At 32.8% G+C, this 24,492-nt stretch overlaps 1 protein-coding gene across 1 annotated transcript; it reads right to left on the bottom strand.

Annotated features, from left to right (window-relative positions):
- Positions 1 to 1,108: 1,108 nt before the first annotated feature.
- On the bottom strand, positions 1,109 to 16,618 carry LOC131646922 (probable prolyl 4-hydroxylase 9). Its single transcript, XM_058916849.1, has 8 exons — positions 16,443 to 16,618; positions 16,291 to 16,368; positions 15,935 to 16,071; positions 9,106 to 9,208; positions 8,820 to 8,930; positions 8,065 to 8,130; positions 7,820 to 7,939; positions 1,109 to 1,498 (listed from the first exon to the last, which is right to left on the bottom strand). The coding sequence occupies exons 1-8, from the start codon at positions 16,572 to 16,574 to the stop codon at positions 1,406 to 1,408; spliced, it is 840 nt and encodes a 279-aa protein (XP_058772832.1). The 5' UTR covers positions 16,575 to 16,618; the 3' UTR covers positions 1,109 to 1,405.
- Between the last annotated feature and the right edge of the window lie 7,874 nt (positions 16,619 to 24,492).

Here is a 24,492-nt window from a genome sequence, read left to right as displayed (position 1 = left end):
CACGCACGCTCTTAAAATCTCTTGCTACGATCCCTACATGACCATTTAAATATCCTCCTAGAAAAAGCTTATCTCCTTGGGGTATATCCTGAAGTAAGCCTTCTAAGTCCTCCCAAAATTGTATCTTAAGGTGTTCTGCTAACCCAACCTAAGGTGTATAAGTACTAATAACATTAAAGGTGTCTTGTTCCACTATAAATTCCAAGGTTATGATTCTATCTCCTACTCTTTTCTTATCCACAATATCCTTCTTCCACTCCTTGTCCCCAATAATCTCTACCGTATTTCTCAATCTAACTTTTTCGGTGTACTAAAGCTTAAATTCTAATTTGTCTAATTTTTTTTCGCTTTTTCACATGTCCACTTAGTTTCTTGTAGGCACATAAAAATGATCTTCCTCCTAACCATAATGTTCATTATTTGTCTAGATTTTAAAGTAAGTATGCCTATATTCCTTGATGAAAACGAATCCTACTCTCATGAACTAACTTCTTTATCCATAACCGTTCACGAAAATGTAGGAACCCTTGCTTATTTTTCACTATATTCAGGCGGCGATGCAACGACCCCTGCTCTTTTGACATTATACTCGAACCATACAACACATTGCTCCTAGACAACAACTTAGCATTCACATTATTTTGGAGTTGATCCATTATCTATTTTTAAAAAATTGTGTGTAATTTTAATTTTAATATCTTATCTTTTTTTCATTTGGTCATAAAAAATTACTATTGTTTCCATACAAATAAAAATAAATATTTTTAATAAATAATTTTAAATTAAATTTCTAAAATAATATTCCCTTTTCAATATTATTTTTAGATTATATAATATAATAAGTAATTATTTTTTATTATGTATATATGATATAAGAGGAGGGTTATATTTACTCAAAGAGTAAGTTATCAACACTTATTCCACATCTTAACCATTAATTTTTTTCAATCTAATGGTTAAAATTAATGAGTAATTAAATATGGAGAGAGAAAATCAATACTCATTAATTTTAACCATTAGATCGAGAAAAATTAATGGTCAAGATGGGGATTAACTGAGTAAATGTTGATAACTTACTCTTGTAGTAAATATAACCCTCGTCATAATTTAATTATAATATAGGATATTTAATAGATAACAACAATACAATGCATGTGTTTTATGAGTGAACAACAAGACACCCTTGCCACCTTATAGGTGATTGGTACTAAAGAATTTACTTCTAAAAGAAAATTCTAAATTTACCAGCACATTATGAAGTAATTGCATAATGTATTATTTTGCTTTTTAATTCTAGTATCTAATCGGATTTTATACCTGATTGATTACTTCTCTGACTTTAGAAATAACAAATACTACTCTTTGTATAAGACTTTGAATCCCAATTGCAGGTACCACCATCTAATCAGGAGTTCTCATAATATAATTGATTCCTTATCCCCTTTGTAGCTATCCACTTCTCCCCTTTAATTACGGGGCAACTCCCATGAAGTGATATCTGCCAAATTTATAAAAAAAAAGTCAAATAATCTGCATATCTAAGCAATACATTATTTTTAAAATTTAGAATACCTAAATATTAAGTATTGTTTGTCTCAAATAGAATTTACATTCAATAGTTACTGATGTACGCATATACTGAGATTCACAACAGGGGTAAGTTTTCATTTTTGTGTGCAAACATGTGTAAGAGATAATCCTTCCACCCACCTTTCTAGTGTAAAATTGGTGAGCAAAGTATGTTATTGCAAGGTATTGGTTAAGTTTGTTGTGACACAAATAACTAATTAAGTTGGTTAGGTTGTTGGGTCTAGTTAGTGGTTGTAAGCTCAACTAGTGATGTATAAACAATCGTCATTGGTTCAATAGTGAATATACACAATTATCGACAATGTGAATATGAATTGCAATGCACACAAATTACTTCCCTTTTCTATCTTTCTCTTTATGTTTTATGTGTTTGGATAGTTCTAAATTCTAATACGTTGTATCTATAGCCACAATCTATTGAGTTCTAAAGTGTTCAAGATTTTGTGTCCATTCAAAAAAATAATGACAAGTTATTTGGAAAATCTTGAAGATTGTTGTAGTGAGAAACACTTTGTTCTTGACATGGAGAATTGAGATCACGGCGATCATAATTAGATAATGAGCTATGGTGAAGCTTTTTATGATCAAACCATTGTGAAAAAAATGGATAATAACCCCCTCCTCAAAATTTGATTACATTGTAGTGGCAGTTCAAGAATAAAAGGATTTGTCTATCGCAAAGATTTAAAGAATGTTTGTTTCTCGTGATGGTGTATTATCGGTAAAGTGGACATTTCCAACATGCTGATTGATGCTTATTCTGATTTTTAATATTTTGGTATGAAACAATATGAAGAATGAGGTTATATATAATAGTTGAAGGATATTATGGACCACATGTTTTCACAAGTGTGCAACCACACTTTGAGCTTTAGGAGCCGTAATTTGAGGCTCGTTTGGCTTCGTAAAAAATATAATTCAAAGCTGCTCGAGATATGTTTCCCACCAACTGAGAATATCGAGTGTTGTCTTTGAACATGTGTTCTAAAACCGTGATACTACAACCAAATGATGTTTGTATCTCATTATGCTGGTTTTATATCATTTGGTTCACAAAATCCCAACTCACACCCAAATCACCCGTGCTATTTCCCAACCAATTCTTCAGATAAACATGAGCCGACTCGACTTAGTTTGTTGTTGTATTTCCAAGGTGCATAACTTGGTCGGTCCAAGCATAAACAATTTTCTCCTTTACCTGGTTCAAAATTATTTTTTCAACATATTCCAAGCGGGATATGTCTCGCACACCTTCTTGAAATGTATAACTGCATCAGCATATAGATCTTTTGTAGATGCATTTATTATAACATTCCATGCTAAAAACCAGATTAATGTGAACAACGAGGATTTAAATGAATAAAGTTTACCTTAAATTTCACTTTCTTGAGCTCCTTTTGATATGATGAACCACAAGCATGAATCTTTGGAGTGAAAAACTTGATTGAGAATAGAAGGGTTTTTGGAGAAGTTTATGAGAAGTTTATAAAATAAGTGATCGTGTTGGTTACTGTTTTAAGCATTATGACTTTTGAGTTTCCCGGATATACACTTCCGGATTGTAGGTAAATAGTGAGGTGGCAGAAATTCCAATTTTTCCGCACTAATTTATCAGAAATGCATTTCCGATTTTTTTTCTCTTTAAAATAGGGTGGATAGACTTTTAGACTTGTATTGTATTGTGGAGAGCTAAATGAAGATCAATCATTTCAAGTATTGGTTGCTTATAATTAGAAGTCTTAATTTAAGTTTAATAAAATTATAAGAAATTAGCTTTTATATCTTTAAGATGGCTACTTTGTTAGTTGATACAATTTATTTGTTTTAGAAATTCATTATGTAATTTGATCTTATAGGTTAGTTTTAGTAATATAGGGGTGTATTTAGCATTCATCTTTTGCACACATATAAATATGATTTTACACATTTTTGTAACTATATTTTTATCATACTAAAAGTTTAAGTTTCATACTTACGTGTGAGATAGAGAATTCATGGTTCTTAACTTGAACCATTGTGAATCTTATCAAGAGATTTTTTAATTCCCTTGCGGCAATTGTATTTTTATCTTATCAAGAGGCTTAGTTTTAGGCACCTCATTCTTGGAATTATATGCTTCGACCTTCTTTGATTTGTCCTTCAAATTGAAAGTGTTTTAGGTAAAATCGACTACAACAAAGGCACAATGCCCCACCCATCTAAAAATCTTATATCTGATATCTGAAGCAACCTCATACAACACAAAGAGACGGTGAGCCGACTCCACCAGCCCAACACACACAACACACCTTACATCACTATTACTCGACAAAATTTAATGTCTCAGAAGATTTTGCCTAATTGACAACCTATTTAAACATGTGCTAAGGGAACATTACAACTTTAGATGTTGTCAAACTCTTCCAAATTCTAGCGAGCCCTGAAGCACATACTCAAACCTATTACCAGGCTCAGACCTATAGGGAAAGGGACATGATGTCGACACACATGGGTTCTTCTTCAGGAGAACGTATGCTACTCTCAACTTCAAGAAAAGTACCACAATGCACAACAACCTTAAGAAAGCCTTCTTCCTTGAAGGAAAAAGCCTTTGCATTTATCTTAATGGGGGTGGTCGTCCAAACATTTTCCTAGCAACCAAAAGAGTTTGTCCAATCTATTATTTTAATTGTTGTATACTATAACTCTAACCAGGTAAAATTCCTGTACTTTGTATACTCTTTCAAACTTGAATATTACTCAGAATGAGACACCTTCTGCTGAATGTGTATGTACATGCAATGATCTTTTCAATAACTTTATGAATGTATTTTCAAATGAAAAATAATAATATGTAAAAAGGGGGTGAAAAATCACCAATGTACAATAAATATATTCACGAAGCACAAGAAGTGATAAGAAACAAAAAAGATAAAAAAGTAGAAAAACAATAGTACAACGAACAACAACCAAACTAGAAACTCAACCGACCAAGGGGTCCTCGTAGAGAAGGACCCGGACTACTAAAAATACACCTCCAGTGATAACAAGTTAGATCTCAAAAAAGATTATATAATTTCAGACTTTCCAAATGGACCAGACTATAGCGTACCAAATCAAAAAGTAACCACTCATATAATTAAGCTTGTCCCCTGGAGAAATAAAGGACAAAAAAAGCACCTTAGGGTCATTAGGATTAACTACTTTCCACCAACTACTTAAAAAATATATACCACACAAACAAAGCTAGGTCACAAGTATCAAAAAGGTGAGAAGCCGTCTCAAACAATAACATACATAAGGGATAAGAGATCTTAGTAGGGTCTAAAATCACCCATATCTTAGATAGGTTCACTCTAGATGGAATCCTATGTTGCAAAAGTTGACAAGAAAATACCAAGATCTTAGAAGGGACCTAACTACCCCAGATAAGAGAGAGGATCGTACACTCTTTCAAAAAAGGAGCCAAAGAAGAGATCGATCTAACACAATGAGCTAGGGATGCGAAGGCTACTGAGAAAGTACATTCTCCAGCATGGTTTAAATTCCACTTATATCTATATTGGGAGATAGTGACATCTCGAAACAAATATAGTAAATAGGAAGCTCTCTAAAAAAGAAAGTTCTCTGCCACCGAAGATCCCAAGTCAAAACCTATTCATCACCAAGCTAATATCTCCCACCAATCCATCAAACTGAAGAGAATTAGAAAACAAGCTAGGGAACTTAGTCTTTAAGGGGATAGTCCCTAACCAAGGGTCCTTACAAAAGGAAGTTTGAGTACCCACCAAATTTTCCTAATGACATCATCAACAAACCAATATGAGTTATCTTCCTATTTAGTCCTTTTCCACCAGGAAGAACAAGAGATGAAACCCTCAATCCTCCCCGCACAAAGAGAAGAAACTCAGGTAGCTCCATATCTAGCTTCAAGAATATTCCTTCAAAAGACATGAATCCCCAATGAGTAACCTCCGTATCCACTTTGCCAATAGGGAAAGGTTAACCAACCATAGTTCCTTCACTCCTAACCCCCATAATAATCTTAGGCTTACAAACATCTTTCCATTTAATCCATGATATCTTTTAATCACGACTCACACCCGTTAAAGAAACATTCTTTGAAACTTGACCAAGTTCTTACAAATTTATACAAACATCTTCAAAAAATACAAGAAGAAGATGAGGATATCACTAAGCACACAATTAAGAAGAACTGCTCCTAAACTGACATATCTATGCTTCCAAGAATAAAGTTTATTTTCCATCAAGTTAACTAAAGGATTCCAAGTGGTTTCAAGCCTATAAAAATAGCCTTAACACTCCATATATTCTCCAAAGTAAGGTTAACTACTAGGAGAGTATCATCAACATATTGAAGGTGAGACACCACCTACCCAGATGTACCAATCTTGAACCATGAGTAAAGACGTATTTCTTCAGCCCTAATGAGTAGACCACTGAGCTCCTGAGCCACTAGAAGGAAAAGGAAATGAGCTAAAGGATACCCTTAATTCAAACCTTTTTTGATGATGATCTCTTGAGTAGAACACCTATTTATTAGCACTACAAGATTACTAGCAAAAACACAAGCTCTCATCCAAGGTCTCCATTTCTCACAAAACCCAAATCTGATAAGCATATAATCCAAGAACTTCCAACAAATTGAGTCATACACCTTCTCAAAATCCACTTTAAGAATAAGGATCTCTTAGATCTCTTGGCAAAGTTGACCACTTCACTGATAGCAACCACTCCATCAACCAACAATCTCCCCTTAAGAAAAGCCGATTAATTAGGGGGTATGAGCTTATCCATAACAGTCCCAAGTCTAATGGCCAACACTTTAGTCACAAGTTTGTATAAGGATCCCACCAAAGAAATAGGTCTAAGTTCTCCTAAATGAGATGGGGGTAACCATAGGGATCAAAGTTATAAAGTATCATCCAAAACTACGAGGTAGATATGCAAAACGATGTATTTGCTCTAGCATAATCCCTGGGTAAACTCTAAGTAGGTTCTAGAATTTTTTCAGGAAAGATAAATTAAAACAATCCGGACCTGAGCTTTTGTTACCATCACACTAGGCCACATCACAATCTATCACTTGGAGAGTAAAGGGAGCCGATAAATAAATGTTATCGTCATTCTAAAGGGAGCGGAAAAATACACCATTCAAACAAGTTCTATCAACATTTGGTTCTTTAAAAATCTTAGTGAGAAGTTCGACTACCTCTCGTATAATATTCGACAACCCTTCAATCCATTCCTCACCAACCTTTAGAGATAAGATAACATTTCTTCCGCTTCTATTCTTAATAGATGCATGAAAAAAACTAGAATAAGTGTCACCCTCCTTAAGCCATTTAGCCCTAGATCTTTGGAACACTTGGGAGTTTTTAAACCTAAGCAAGGACCACAAGTCCGAAAATGCCCTGGATCTAGAATCAATCACCTCATCAATAAGGGCCTACGTCTGTCAAAGATTCCACCGTACTCACCTCATCTATGAAATTATCTACTGAGAGTCAAGATTTCCAAAAACCTCTTTATTCCAAGATTTGAAGACCATTTTGCGGGCTTTTAACTTCTCCATTAAGGCAAAAACTTTCCTACCATCTTTGTACCACTCCAGAAAGAATTCACTAGTTTTTTTTTTTTATAATCAAGTTGTATTGAAGAAGAACAAAAGTTCAAAACACGATTACAAAAGATGGCCGAAGCACAAGCTACAAAAAAGGAAAATTACACCAAATAGATTCTAAGATAAGTATAGCAAAGGGTTTTTGCTAAAATCATAGAAATTGTAATTGGATTGGGTAATTTTCCCTGTATAAGACCATCTCCAAATCAAAGCTTTGCAACTCCAAGTGACATCTCTAGCATTCCACTCAACTTCCTTGAAAATAATGTCATTCCTACAAATCCTTAAAGACCAAAGAACGGCTAGCCAAGCACTTCACTCCTTACCTCTTTTGATTTTCAAATCTCGACACGAAGAACACCACAAAAGAAAACTTTCTTTAAACCCCGCATTTTTAAAATGAAACAGACCCAACCAACCGACAATATCCTTCCAAATTCCTTCCACTTTTTTCATAAATACCACAATGGAATAACCAGTAATTATTGAATCTAAAAAGTTTGAAGCCCTACATCTTCGTGAATAGTAAAATATTCTTCATTACTTTTATGTTACTAGAAGTAAAAAATGATTATAATTAAACATGACCGAGGATGAAATACTAACCCGATCAAATGTACCGTTAGGGAAAAACGAATAAAATAGAAGTCCATCTCCCTTCCGTGGTTTGATTTTCAAACCAATACAATCCTTATTATGATAGCTAACGTCCATGTTTGACCCATTCTACACAATAACAATGCATGAATTACTAAAGTGCATGACCAGAAAGTAAAAAATATTTTGTTCCAAAAACAAAGAAAATGGGAAATATTAAGTGAATCAAAATGTAATGACGAACTGGGTTTTACCTCAAATGGAAAATTGGTCTCCCCACCTTCTTGGACATCCGTTAAATACAACACAAATGAAGCTACCTGCATCATAACAAAAAAAAAAAGATGGTGTAAAAAATACACTTGGTTAGACATGTTGATAAGTTTCTAATTGCATTGAAGGTGCATGAAAATTAGTGATTATCAAATGGACTCTTATCGAAGTTGTTTAAAAACGGCACAAAAGATAGTTTTTTTCTTAACTTTTTAAAATTTTTTGCACAAGTACAAGCGGCGTTTTAAAAAATGACCTGTGATGGTGAAACGGTCACGACAAAACGGTTTTGACAGATGTTAATATCGATATTGTTATCACTATTTTTAATTATTAAAATACAAAATATAATTAATTCACATCGCAACGATCTCAAATGTTAGTGGTTTATAAAAAAAGTACTTATTTAGACATCTCTCTGTCTAACCCATATTGACTCTTATAGTATTACATTTTAAGTACGATATCTTCTACTGAAGTTAGATGATAGACAATCAACTTTAAAGTAAGCATTAATAATCATAAATTTTGAACTATAGAATAATTGTAAAGTGGTCATTGATATTGGATTTGGTAGGGAAAATCATATTTCAATCTCCCCTAACTGCGATTGGGAAGTAGTTGAAATTATTTGATGTCAGAATTGACCATCGAACCAGATTAGAGTAGACAGTTCAATAAATCAGATATTAGTGATGAAAACAAAAAAAAATGTACGCATGTTGTTCTCACATACCCGATGGCTTTCTTGATAGTCATGTTCAGCTGGATCGAATTCAGCTGGATCGATTGCGTCATAGTGAGAATCATATTTTTGTCCAACCTCATATCGAAGGATACGAAACATCTGAAACACAAACACTGATTTCTCAGATGATTTATAAATCATCCTAAGTTCAAAAAGTAAATCACCGAAGCTAAATATTGAAGACATTGATAAGCTTTTTAATTATTCCTTTCTTACATTTTTAATTATTCCTTTCTTACATAGCGAGTGGCAAGGGCCATAATAGAAATGTTACCTCTCCATGAGTCTTGGGAATTTTTGTAGCTCTTGCAATTTTCTCCTCAATGATATCTAAAACACCCGTTTTATCCTTAGAAGCACTAATAACCATGGCAGAACTGTTTGAAAATGATCAACATGTAAGTTCCTGGTATGATTTAATATAAGTTGATTATCGTAAGTCATTCTAACAATAGCTTATTTCTTTTGATTTTATATTTTTGTGAGTCATGTTGCTGACTGTTTCTCCAAATTAAGATTAAATAACCCAGTTAACAATCTAACTTTGTTACAAAACCTCCAAATTATGATAAAATCACACAATTAACCATCTAACTTTCTTACAAAACCATGTAAAATATGGGATTATAAGAGACTATTATTCATGATTTTATATATATATATATATATATATATATATATATATATATATATATATATATATATATATATATATATATATATATATATATATATATATATATATATATATATATATATATATATATATATATATATATATATATATATATATATATATATATATATATATATATAAAAGATGGTCTTCTTTCAGGTTGGATGTGATTAACACCGACAAAGTTAGTAAGAATAATTTGATAGCTGGATGTGGTGGTCTTTTAAGAGGATGTATAGGTTAGTGAGTTGGATGTTTCACAAGAAATTTGGGTTTTTGTAGTGTGTATATTGTTGAACTTTGGGATGTGCTAGAAGGATTAAGATTAGCCAAAAAATTTGGATTTCGGAGGTATTGATCTTCATATAGATTCTAAAGTGGTTGTTCAATTAAATTTATTTTATTTATTTTGAACAGGTAGTATAATTGGAATGTGATTGATATAACAAATTCATCAGTTGCTTAAACTGAATTAGAAGGTGGACATTTTTCATATTTATCGTGAGTTAAACACTTGTACATATATGCACTTGCCAACATGGAGTGTGATTTAGATCCTAATTTGATATTTTTATGAGCCAATTCTTGTTCAAATTTATCTTCTTTTGTTAGCTGATTGTATTGAAGTCTCTACTCTTAGGTTGATTGCTATGTAATTTTTCTCTTTAGGATTTGTTTTGTTTGGGAACCAGAAATGGATGATTTAGTTCAACGAATGAATAAAAAATGAAAAGAGTTAGTTAACGATGATGATCTTGAACGGTGACTCCGATTTCATTTACAGTGGTACGAGATGGACCTGCATGATTATCACTCCAACTTCCAAGTCAGTTCAAGATTCAAGATGAGTATAGTGAAATTAAAGATCAAAGATTATGTACCTTCCTTTCGCGCGTCAAATGTTTTTTTTATATTTTGGATCTAGTGAAGTGAGTTTAACACATATTGGGCCTTGGTAAATTGGGCCTTTGGCCGGTCCAGAGAAGTTGCCCTCTTAGGCTTGGCCGAGTGTTGAGTCGAGTATGCCTTGAATATCATTCACCAGACTTTGTGTCGTAGTCCGACGTGAATTAAAGTTGAATAGCTTGGGGTCAGTTTTTTGATATAGTAATGAGAAACATCCACATTTAATGTGGTTTTATCATTGAGGCACTTCATCACACTTCTTGACACGTGCGATGACGTGACTATCTAGGATGTGACGCCGTTCATAGAATACTTAAGTGCATTTGAGTTTTGGCGCGTTTCCATGAGAGGAGTTCTAGCCAGTGATCTTGTGATCCCTGTTCGTGGTTGTGATTGATCCTTCGGTTGTCATTGCTTATAATTAGGGTGATTAGAATATTTGAAAGTTTTCGCAACCTTTCATCTTTCAAGCTTTTATTTACATTTCTAGAGAAACCTTCTCGTTCATATTTCCTAAGAATGCCATTAGGAATGTTTCAAATATTTTCTTAAAGCCTTTGCCTTTTTTATTTCTCCCGCATCATCAATCTCCTCTTACTAGGTACTATGGTAACTCAAACTTTACCTTCAACATTTCCTGCTTTTTATTTAGGATGAGTGATCGCACTCTCGATTTAGAGAGTGGTCCTCAAGTGGAAACTTCTTCAGGGTCATCTCTTGGATCTCTTCATCCCTCCTTGAGTAGTGATAAAGTAGGACCGAAAATCATATTCATATTTGATGATTCTGGTTCAATGAGGATATCTTGGGATTCATCAAAGAGAGAAACTTCCTCTATTGGGTAGCTAGATGCCCTTATATCAAATGTTGGCGGGAGAATAAATAGTATCGAGGTCCTACTACCCCCTCGTGTCTTGTCAGAGGAGGAGACGATAGATAACTTACAAAGAAAAGAGCTTGCCAAAGGTTTCATTAGGTTTATCTGAGGACCGAAGGTCACAAACCTAGCGGTGCTGAGGTACTGAAACATTTGAATCTTTGACGTTGTCCGATTGCATCAGAGTATGATTGGGTAGATGTAAAAGTAACAAATATTTCCTCGTTATTGAGTATCAAGGTTTTTATAAATGTGATCACCATTGTGGTTGGCGATCCTTTGGTGTGGTTAGTCTTTTAAGTGTCGGAGGATAAGATGATATGCAACTCTTTTGATGACTGTGTGGTTCCATTATATGAATATTTGTTTACAAGAATAGGACTCCAGCTGCCCTTCTCTGAATTTGAGGTAGTCGTCGTGACACATTTGAAGAAAAAGAGTATTCCTTAGGTCTTATTTCAGTCTGGCATTTGGTGCTATGAACTACTGGAAAATGCATAATAGAGTACTTTTTGTCGAAAAAAATTGACGGTTATAATCACTCGATGTCTAAAGTTATTAGCTTTGCGTGAAAGGGGGTTTACGCCCACACTTTAAGTTTTTTCGTTTCTCTGTCAAACTAGGAGCGAGTTTCACTAAATGGCTTGAAATTTTGGGTTGTGCTGATGGCCAACTTCCCTCATTGTGTTTTATGTAAGGGGTCTTGTTTACCTTCTTTTAGCTAGCTCTCGAGATTTGTTTTGTTTGAGATTTCAAGGTATATCAGATCATTGATCTGGTTGGCTTGTTTTTCCTTTCTTTGATTAGCAGTTTGATTAGCAGTTTTGCTTTATTCTTATGCTCGTTGTTTCTGTTGGAGAGTCTGAGAGAGTCGGGAGCACCAACAGGACCAATGCTCCAGGACCACAAGAGAGTGAGTCACCACATCTCAACCCAAAAACCTTAAGGTAAATGGATCATCTCTCTTATAAATCCAGTATTTTACTCATTTATAAACAATGTAGAACTTGAATTACTCACACTTACACCCAACAATTTCAACTTTGACTTTGGATGCGTTTGTTACTCTTGGTCACCGTTGGTGCTCTTTGCTCCTTTTTTACCTTTGTAAACTCTCGCTTTTATTTATGGAAAATTCTTTGCCCACCTCCCAACCTTCCAGGTCACCTCTGGTGAAAAACCACATATACCTCTGACTTCGGAAATGCATTTCTGAAATGCAAGAAAAAGGTGTTTTTGGATATGCAACCCCGAAAGCGCCTTTTTTTATTTTTAAATTTGACTTATTTCGGAAATGCATTTTCGAAAACACCATTTTGGAAGTTCATTTCCGAAATATTGCACGTTTTGCAGATTAAGCAAAACAGCCCCCCTCCCCCATTCATTTACCCTAATTCAACATCAAACACAACCCCAGAGAAATTTTGTGCAAACACTTCCAAGGCTACATCAAAGGATCCAATAAGCTTCCTATACTACATTCAAAAGCCATCCAATCTCATCAATCGGTAAGCATTTTGAGTTTTAGATCTATGATTAAAATTCATATTAGGGTGTTTACAAATAGCAAAAAATGTATTAGGTTAGGTTGGTACTGATATTTAGGTTGTTTAGCATGTGTAAATATAATTTTAAAATTTGTTTTGGGGGTCTTCCATGGAAGTTGCAGAAAACTTCCTCGCAGGGGTGTTTCGGAAGTTCTTTTCCGAAAATACCTTCATTCCCAGTTTCGGAAATGAACTTATGAATTGTATCAGAAGTGCAATTTTTTTTAGTTCTTTATGTTGTCTCGCATATTAATCGATTTCAATTGTTTTCAGGAACATGTCAGGCAACCAAGCACGCATCAGACAGGATAGAGAGACCCAGACTGCGCCGGCTAGACGCGAGCGGGCGGCGGCGCAGCTGGCGTCGACACAGGGACGGGGGCAGGGCCGGGGACGACGTGTGCGAGTTCCCGTGGAGATGGACGAGGGTACCTCTACATCTGGATCGAGGAGTCGTCTGGCTCGGGTATCTTCTTCTCGCCAGCGAGAGGAGGAGGAGGAGGTGGCAGTGTCATACCACGAGGCGGAGGAGGTACCGGATGTTGACCCTCCACTCGGGGAGGAGGATGAGCAGGAGGAGGGCTACCCGGGAGGGCCCAGTGAAACTTCTGTGCTGCTTACCTACCGCGAGCACGTCGCTCGGCGTATCTGGGAGGGAGAGGTATTTTTTATAATTTTCCCGACTACATTATTTAACCGTTTATAATTTAGACGTTTATTCAATATTTTCTTAACGGTCTATTTAACATACTTTTTTATTTGTTTTTTGTAACAGGAGAGAGAGCCGTTGAAAATGGTGAACCACGCCCGGAAGGTTTTCAGTCTGTTTAAACCGACTGCCGAGTGGTTTAACGACGCGGTGAGAGCTTCAGGGCTTAGTGGGCTCTACATGACGGGGTATTCCACCATCAGCCACGGCATGAAGGGGCCTTTGTGGAGCGGTGGCACAAGGAGACATCTTCTTTCCACTTACCGGTTGGGGAGATGACGATCACCTTGCATGATGTGCAGTGTCTTCTCCACCTGCCGATCAGGGGGGCGCTGTTGACCCACTCCCGGATCTAGAGGGTCGAAGCCAGTCAGTGGATGACGCTCTATTTGGGTATGGAGCCCGAAGTTGCTGACTATGAGTGCATCGCGACATCTGGGCCTCATATCCGGTTCAGCACAATGAGCCGCTATTTCGAGCACCACCTGGTGGCGGCGGCCGAAGCCGAGGATGCGGGTGACGACCTATTTACACATTATCACCGTGGTTGCGCTCTCCGGTGCTGGTACATGCATGTGGTAGGCGCTGCGATCTTTGTGGAAAAGAGTGCGAGGTACGTCGACGTGACCTACCTCCGCTACTTCATGGACTTGACCACCGTTCACCAGTGGAACTGAGGGACAACTACTCTGGCATACCTATACCAGAAGCTGAATGAGGCCTCCAACTGGAGGACGAGGCAGTTGACCGGATCCTGCACACTACTCACGGTACGTTTCATTTTAATTGTTTCGTATTTATTTATGTTTCGTATTTGTGTTTCGTATTTACTTATGTTTCGTATTTATTTATGTTTCGTATTTATTTATGTTTCGTATTTACTTACGGTACGTTACATTATCGTGTTTGTGTTTCAGAGCTGGATCATCTCTTACTTCTCCCGGATCCACGACTTTCACATTGATCCTGAGTACGTTGACGCCATGCCCAGGGCCGCCAGATACGTTCTCCAGAGGGGGAAGAATGTCGTGGGACCATACCGTGGGTACCTGGACCGCACGATGCACGATGACGTCACCTGGAGGCCATTCAGCGACTACACTTAGGTTGTCCCCTTTGACGGCATATCTTTATATTCTGGCTGGTTGGCATGCGGGACCAGCATCATGGTCCGGTATCTCCCTGAGCGGTGCATGCGGCAGTTCGGATTTGTGCAGATGATACCCAGGTCACCTTTTGAGGCTGCTCCCGACACAGTGACCCGAGTGCAGCTCACTGCCATATTTGAGGATTGGGAGCATCATGTGGTACCGGAGGAGTATCGTCGCATTCGGGTCACCCAGGACTGGCACAGTGTGGAGGGATACGTCACATGGTTCTATCGGGTGTCACATCCTCTGCTGACACCCGACGCTCCCGGCGCTCTTAGGCCAGCACACGAGGAGATCCTGGAGAACCAGCAGGCCGAGGATGACCACGCCATTGATCTCCTGCCGATCTGCCAGCGGATAGAGATGCTTGGGCGGGACGCGTTGGATCGAGGTGTCGTTCATCAGGGCGGTCCAGAGGCAGTCGCCGTGATGGAGATGATCATCACTGATGCGGGCCGTGCGGCGGCATATAGGCGGCAGAGGAGGTCCCAGGGAGAGAGGGTTAGGCATACCCAGTAGTGGTCGGGTTTATTTTTTTGTTTTCGGATTGTATCTTTCGCACACTATTATTATTTGGATTTGGATCGGATCGGCTTGTATATATTACTATTTTTATCATATTAGTATTTTCTGTTTATATGTCGCTTATTTTATTTGTCGTCTTCCTTTAATTAAAAATACGAGAGAGTTTCCAAAAACATACAAAAAAAACACAGTTTCTGCATAATTCGGAAGTGCATTTCCGAAACCCCCCAAAATCTGAAAAAAGGTATTTTTGGAAGTGCATCTCCGAAAACACCCCCTATTTGGTGTTTTCGGAGATGCACTTCCGAAGTCTGAAATTTTTTAAAAAAAAAAAAATACTTCGGAAATGCATTTCCGAAGCAAGGGTAAAATAAGGTTTTCGCTGGGGGTGACCCCATAAGGAGGTGGGTAAAGAAATTTTATTTATTTATATATATAGTTTTGCTATTAGAAAAAACTAAAAGGAAACAAAAACAATGAAAATAAAAACAACACACTACAACCAACACTACAAAAGGACAAGTCAAAACAACAACACCTACACCCAAAACTCGCTTCAAAACTCTAGCACGAGACCCTCTCGAGAGAACAATAAATGGCACGACATTATAATGATTTCTAATAATTACATTTATATGTTTTGATAATTTATAATAATTTTTTTACTAGTCTAATAATTAATTTTTCTATAGAAAAAGAATATGAATTGTACCTTGTTCTTCGGATATCACGTATACTCTCCCCTGTTGATGGTGTAAGCTCTACCCTTGCCATATCAATTATGCTTTCACATTGTTTCACAGTTGCAAAATTGGGAAAATATATAATGCGAGGGTTCCAACTCAAAATCTGAACAACACAAATCGAAGTTACATTTGCCATACATGATAATTAGGAATGCTTAATAATGATAATGGTTTGAAATTTCTATTGCGGAGAGGGTTCTGAATATTGCAATTGTGGTTATTGCGATTGTAGCAATGTGTATTGTGACTGTTCCCACATCATATGAAAATTGCGATTTAGAATTATGAAAATTATGAACGCATGAAGAAAGAATTCACGCACCTGAAAAGGAATTGAAGTAATGAAATTATCACCAGACTCTCCCTCATGCAATCTCGCTCTCAGGCCATATTCATTTTCCTGAAAAATTCAGTGATTAATTGCTAGAAACAATTTTCAGTTCAACAAATAACAAATCAAAAGAAAAAGAAAACCTGAGAGTGATGGAAGAATCTGGAACCAGAGAATCCAGCAAGAAAGAAGAAGATGCTTAAGAGGAAAACAGAAAGTAATTCGAACTTCTTGGTTCTCCACCTCCAATTTGGTCTATACGTTTTGTCTTTCATTTGATTATGCTATTGCTGACAGATTTTTTATTTTCTTTCTTCAAATCAAATGCTATTCAAGTTTAACAATTTGACATACTTTGAACTCGAAGATTCATAGAGACAAGGTTATTAATTTCAGTCAAAAGAAAAAGTGTATCTTAAATTCAGTCAAAAGATTTTTTTATGTATATAAAAATAAATATTTAAAAACAAAAAAAATTTTAATATAATTTAGTTTACAATGTAAACCAATAAATATATACATATATGGCGTAAGGAGAATTTAGTTTACAATGTAAACCAATACTTTATATATATATATATATATATATATATATATATATATATATATATATATATATATATATATATATATATATATATATATATATATATATATATATATATATATATATATATATATATATATATATATATAGGGGACGACTCAAGTGAGAACACTTGGTTATTATGAGAAATAAGAACAATGAATCACGACCATTAAATTTTGATTTTGTTGATTTTAATGGACTAGATTGGTTTCTCTTTCTATGTTGATTTAAAATAAATACTAAGGATCATAGAAAGAGAAACCAATCTAGTCCATTAAAATCAACAAAATCAAAATTTAATGGTCGTGATTCATTGTTCTCATTTCTCATAATAATCAAGTGTTCTCACCTGAGTCGTCCCCTATATATATATATATATATATATATATATATATATATATATATATATATATAGGGGACGACTCAGGTGAGAACACTTGATTATTATGAGAAATGAGAACAATGAATCACGACCATTAAATTTTGATTTTGTTGATTTTAATGGACTGGATTGATTTCTCTTTCTATGTTGATTTAAAATAAATATTAAGGATTCTAGAAAGAGAAACCAATCCAGTCCATTAAAATCAACAAAATCAAAATTTAATGGTCGTGATTCATTGTTCTCATTTCTCATAATAACCAAGTGTTCTCACCTGAGTCGTCCCCTATATATATATATATATATATATATATATATATATATATATACTCCCTCCGTTCCTTTTTAAGTGTCGTTTTAACAAAAAGCTCTTCCACAAAGATAGTGGATTATTAGAGTTACTTTTTCCATTATACCCTTATTTATTTTTCTCTTTCTAAATAAATTCAATCATATACTCTCTTTTTCCAATAACTAATTGAAAAATTTGAGGTGGAGTTATTGAAAAAAGAAGGGTATAAATGACAAATTATAACATTAAATTATAAAATGACACTTAAATAGGAACAAAAAAATTCTTCTAAAACGACACTTAAAAAGGAACGGAGGGAGTATATATATATATATATATATATATATATATATATATATATATATATATATATATATATATATATATATATATATATATATATATATATATATATATATATATATATAAAGTCTTCTTTAATTAATATTCTTATGACAATTTTATCAAGCTAATCTTATGGAGCACTCCATATGTTTCCTTTTGTGTCATTTTTGCAAAAAGATTGTTTCAAAATGAATTTTATTTTTAGTTTTAAAACATTATTAATTACTATTTTCTTTGTTATTATATTTATTTACTTTTATTCATTTTCTTTTATAACTATGACCAATAAAGTATTTTCAAGTGAGCAAATTATCAAATATTGTAAAAAATGATTTATGGGTGGTGGAGTAACTCAATTGATAAATGATACTTGAGTTAAATGGATGTAAGTTGATGGTTTATGATTCGATTCATAATGTTGATATTTATAAATTAACAACTTTTAAAAAAAAAATTATTGAAATTGTAACATCTTTCCTAACAAAGTTAAAGGTACTTGGTCCAAAATTTATCCCAAAAGGATTTAACTTTTTGATGTGGAAATTGTGAAAATATGACTTTCATTTTTTAAAATATATTTTAGGAATTAAATTGAAGAAAGGAATACTTTAAATGTAAATTGAGGTTTTTATTTATTTATATAAAAAGATTGAGAAAATAATGTTTTTAACTAAATTGAAACTAATAAGGATTTTACAAATTCACTCCCTTTGTTTTTATATTTTAGGAACTAAATTGAAACGAAGAATATTTTATAAAATAAACTAAAACTATTATTTCTTACTATGCTTTTGTATTTATTTATTAAATTGGAACCATTGGCGAAAATGACATTATTAGCCAACATGATATTAAAATATGTCTCTGTTAGGGCAAGCCAACGAACAATGGTCGAACCAATATGAGGAGGACGATCAGAAGGATCAGAGTCCTAAGAAAGTTAAAGACTCAACACAACAGAAGGATTATGCTGGTCCAAAAGCCACTCAAGGAGGATGGGAAGGAAGAAAGGATGTTATCTCTTATAAGGCCATTGTAACAGGAGAAAAAGAGGATGAAAATACCATAAACATTGAGAACTTTTAAGCTCCGAGCGACTTATTTGGAAATAATGAAAGCTTAGGAGGATTGCGAGTTGAAGAAAGGAAGTATGAAAAGTATGAATGCCCTGAGTTCATATTGTCTGAAAAAGAAGAGATGAGAATATTAGTTCCTTGGCGAAAGGGTGTTATTGTGAAGATGCTTGGTAGAAAGATTTGATACAAAGCATTAGAGAATATGTTGTATCAAACGTGGACTAGAAATGGCGCATTGATCGTAGTGGATCTAGGGTAAGATTATTATCTTGTAACGCTAACATGCGAATAAGATCAATATACTGCACTGATGGAGGAGTCATGACTCATTTGTGATCATAGCCCATCCTGTTAGAGACTGAAGCCCAAACATTTGTCCGACAAGTGAAGCAATTGAAGAAATAGCAGTTTGGGTTTGATTATCAGGTTTAGCTATAGAGTACTATGATGATCGGGTTATTTCCTACATCGGTAGTCATATAGGTAAAACGATGAAGGTTTATAGGAACACGTTGTCGAGAGAAAAAGCTAAATATGCTAGATTGTGTGTCGACAAAGAGATGTTGTCGCATATCAATCTTAATTTGGTATATAACTATCCTGTTTCATAAATATCGATATGAGTGAAGACTCATTTTGGTCCCTCACAAACATTGCACAGGCCAAATTAGTCTCTCACAAAAAATAGATCCAACTTAATCCCTTACAAAATTTAACCGGATCATATTAGTCCTTCTGCTAATATTTTTCTCAAACCGACTTTTTTTCTATTTTTAAACCAATTTTTTATACTTTTAAACCGTGACTGGACTTCCACGTTGGATTTTATTTTTTTATTTTTCATTTTTTAAATAATAAATTGATTTTTATTTTTAATTTCATTTTTAAACAATAATGAAATAATAATATTAAAAAAGCCAAAATTGTTTTTTATAAAGAATCGAACCCATGATCTTTAAAAGACATCTCTGTGTCTTTATCACTAGGCCAATGTATATTCATGACAAGTAATTCTCATAATTTCTACTGACATTAACAAATTTTGTACATAAATTTTTACCTATGAGTTCTCAAACCCAAGTCCATCAGGGTTAAATGATATCCACTTTACAACTAGACAAATCAATTTATATTGTTAATAAAGTGACTATCATTTACAACTAAAAAAATCAAATTATATTGTTAGTAAAGTGACTATTATTTACAACAAGACAAATCAATTTCTATTTTTAATAAAGTGACTATCATTTACAACTAGACAAATCAATTTCTATTGTTAATAAAGTGACTATCATTTACAACTAGACAAATCAATTTCTATTGTAAATAAAGTTATTATCATTCACAACTAGACAAATTAATTTCTATGGTTAGTAAAGTGACTATCATTTACAACTAGACAAATTAATTTCTATGGTTAGTAAAGTGACTATCATTTACAATTAAATAAATCAATTTCTATTGTTAATAAAGTGATTATCATTTATAACTAGACAAATCAATATATACAGTTAGTAACGTGACTATCAATAACAACTAAACAAATTAATTTCTATGATTAGTAAAGTGACTATCATTTACAACCAGACAAATCAATTTCTATTGTAGTAAATTGACTGTCATCTAATTTGAAGGGATTTTGGTTCGAGACCCTATTGATACATATTTTATATTTAGAAATCATGGGAATTATTTATCACGAATGTACATTAGTATAGTGGTAAAGATGTAAGATGTAATTTAAAGAGCATGAGTTCAACTTCTTATAAGAAATAATTTTGGCTTTTTTATATTATTAATTCATAATTGTTTAAAAATGAATTAAAAATAAAAATCAATTTAGTATTTATAAAATGAAAAATAAATAAAATCCAACGTGGCAGTCCAGTCACGGTTTAAAACTAGGAAAAAACGGGTTTGAAAAAAATATTAACAGAAGGTTAAATTTTGTAAGGATTAAATCGAGTCTATTTTATTGTGAAGGACTAATTTGATTTTTGTAATTTTTGTGAGGGACAAAAAAAGGTCTTCACTCTATCGATATTACATTTAAAGCATTTAATAAGTTATAAATGAGTAGAAAAGTAATATTAATGTTTAAAATAATTGTTTTCTTTATTCATAAAAAAATTGTTTTCTTTATGATAAAAAGAGTATCATACAAAACATAAAAGATAGTTTTAATACTATTAATATCACTTTAATTATAAAATATTGTTTTTACAGTTTTATGCATAAAAAAAACATATTTTTTATATTTAAATTAATGACATGTTATTTATACTTGAAAAATCATTCTTTTCCAATAATTAGTGAAGATAAATATTTATGTATAAATTATAATTAATGTAGACATATATTTTTTAAAATATTGGTTGGTAAAAATATAAATTTATTGATTTAGATTTTTAAATAAAAATATATATTTTTTATTTTATGTCTTCTTGTTTTTGCCCGTGATAACATTTAAATATTTTTTTTTTACAATTTAAATTAAAAGATAAGATTTAATTAAAAGATCAATATTTTTATATGATATAGAATTATTATTTTTTAATATTATTTTTATTCGTAGAGTGTGTTTTTTAATATTGATATTTTTTACAGTTTAAATTTAAAAGTTAAGATTTAATATTATTTTTATACGATATATGTGTGTGAGTGTGTTTTTTTTTTCCATTCTTCAACCTGATAATTAGAATCTCGTGAGCTAAAAAAATATGAGATTCTATGTCAAAACAAAAAATTAAATTGGTGGTAATATCGATCAAGAAAATTAATATATGACATTTTCATGATGTTATGCAGACTAGATAGAGATACAATAATAATATCCATCGTTAGTTGGTCTAGTGGTGATTAATGTTAGACTTGGTAGGGAGGACTATGGTTCGATCTTCCGCAACTGCGATCAGAAGGGGGCAGGAACGACATGATGCCAGAACTGACCCCCGAACTGGACTATACCAGTGGTGAAAAGCCAAAAAAAAGAGATACAATAGTAATAGACCTCCACATGTGATAACATCCCATGCAACAGGTCAGCCTAAAAAATACTTCCTCCGTCTAATAATGAGTGACCCAACACAACATTTCACGCAGATTAAGAAAGGTGTATAAAAATAAGAAAGAGAATGTAGTTTTTATTATAGTACCCTTAATATGTATTGGAAAAGATTAAGAAAAGTGTATAAAAGTAAGAGAGAGAGAATATAGTTTTTATTATAGTACCCTTAATATGTATTGGAAATGGTAAATTTTTTATTAATTACAGGGTAAAATTGGAAAAAGTGTATTGGAAATAAAAATGAGTCATTTATTTTAAAACATCATTTTATTCTAAATGAATTACTGATTGTAAAACAATAACTTACAAATTATATATTATAAAATGTGATAATAAAATGTTGCAAATCCTGTAACTTTTTAAACAAATATATTAAGTCATTAATGTGTTTTTATTAGTATCTAATTTAATGATAGTGAATAAAAAACATTTATTTAAAAAATTATTTAAGAAATTGGGTTAAAAATATTTTCCTAAAATTAATAAATTAATAAATAATTTAATATTTATTTTTTAATTAGATCTAATATTTTTTACAATAAAAATGAATGCAATGCTATTAAAAAAATTCTATCAACACTTATATATAATAATTAAAAAGATAGTGAACAAATGTAAAAGTTCTGTATTAGATGTCACATGAACAATTGTTTGGCTCAAGAGATAATTGATAATGAAATTTCTAAAGTTCTATTAATTATTAAATGCCCCAATAAAAGAAATATATTGTGGCTAAGGTATAATAAATTCCCAAACATTACATCATAGAAACACAACAATATAGTTTGCTAATCCCTCCTCTTCTTACTCCTTGCTCATAAACTCTAACCTCGAACAATTTAATTCAGTTTAAAATACAAACCATAAAATAGTTCAAAAAAATTACATAACCATAGGGGTGTTCAAAACCAAACCAACCCAATAGAAAACCGCAAACCAAACCAAACCAAATCGAAACCGCAAAAAACCGCATTTGGTTCGGATTAGTTTGGGTCATCTTTTAACAAAACCGCACGGTTCGGTTCGGTTTGGTTTGCGGTTTGTATTTTGTAAACCGAACCAAACCGAATCAAACCACATTATGTTACAACCTAACTTTTACTTAACTTACATCCAAACCAAACTTAAACCTATTATACCTTAGTCTTATGATTACGAACAATTTTCTCATCCTTACACATATAATTTCAGTCTCAATCTTCTCGAATCTCTAATAACATTATTGCACCTTCTTTGCCACATACATCTTCACTCTTCTTCTATAATCTATACTCTCTTATATTCTTTGTTTTTCACCTTCTCATTTTTATGTAAATATTTCGTATTTCAATTTCATTTTTATCGCACATCTTCTTCTCTAATCTCTCAACTCTTATTTTTTTCACCTTCACTAATCTCTCGTCTCTTCTATTTTTTTGTTTCATTATAATAACTTTTATATTGTTTTATGCTATTATTTTAGGTTTAATATTCCACTTTTTTCTAATTTAATTTTTACATATTAAATGGAAAAGTGTTGTCGAAATATGATGAGTTTTGTTGTTATTTGATAGTATATGAATGTTTAAATACAAAATTATGTTGTCATCTATATGTGTATGTATGGCTCAATAAAATATTTTTAAAAAACCGAACCAACCGAACCGAACCAAACCGCATTAGTTTTGTTTGGTTTGGTTTGGATTTTTTTTAAAAGCCAACCGAACCAAACCAAACCGCACAATTTTTTCTCTTGCGGTTCGGATGATTTTTTTCGTCAAAACCGCCCAAACAGCACATTTATTTTTTAATTAGATTTAATATTTTTTACAATAAAAATGAATGCAATGCTATTAAAAAAAATTCTATCAACACTTACATATAATAATTAAAAGGATAGTGAACAAATGTAAAAGTTGTGTATTAGATGTCACATGAACAATTGTTTGGCTCAAGAGATAATTGATAATGAAATTTCTAAAGTTCTATTAATTATTAAATGCCTCAATAAAAGAAATATATTGCGGCTAAGGTATAATAAATGCCCAAACATTACATCATAGAAACACAACAATATAGTTTGCTCATCCCTCCTCTTCTTACTCCTTGCTCATAAACTCTAACCTCGAACAATTTAATATAGTTTAAAATACAAACCATAAAATAGTTCAAAAAAATACATAACCACAAATAACTAATATCACATTAAAAATTTCTTTAAATATGAAGAAATAGAAACTTGAAAAAAAAACTAATATCACATTAACAAAATTATGAAACTTAAAATTTTTTTTCTCAAACTTATATGTCCAAAATCAACCAAACTCATGTAACTTTTTTAAGCCAAACTTATTATTATCATCAATTCTAAAATAGTACAATATATATTTGTTATATTATATCAATTTTTATTTTTATTTAATAGTAATAAATGTTAGCGCAACAATTGGGAAAGGTTCGGGA

This window comes from Vicia villosa, linkage group LG2 (genome assembly GCF_029867415.1).
Source record: "Vicia villosa cultivar HV-30 ecotype Madison, WI linkage group LG2, Vvil1.0, whole genome shotgun sequence".
NCBI lineage: Eukaryota > Viridiplantae > Streptophyta > Magnoliopsida > Fabales > Fabaceae > Vicia > Vicia villosa.
The sequence above is the reverse complement of the archived record's forward strand: the minus strand, read 5'-3'. Positions and strand labels throughout refer to the sequence as shown.

Coding starts and splice junctions, on each gene's coding strand:
- LOC131646922 (XM_058916849.1), bottom strand. CDS start 16,574: ATGAAAGACAAAACGTATAGACCAAATTGGAGGTGGAGAACCAAGAAG. Junction 16,072..16,290: donor TTACTTCAATTCCTTTTCAG/GTGCGTGAATTC, acceptor TGTGTTGTTCAG/ATTTTGAGTTGGAACCCTCG. Junction 8,931..9,105: donor TTCCCAAGACTCATGGAGAG/GTAACATTTCTA, acceptor TTTGTGTTTCAG/ATGTTTCGTATCCTTCGATA.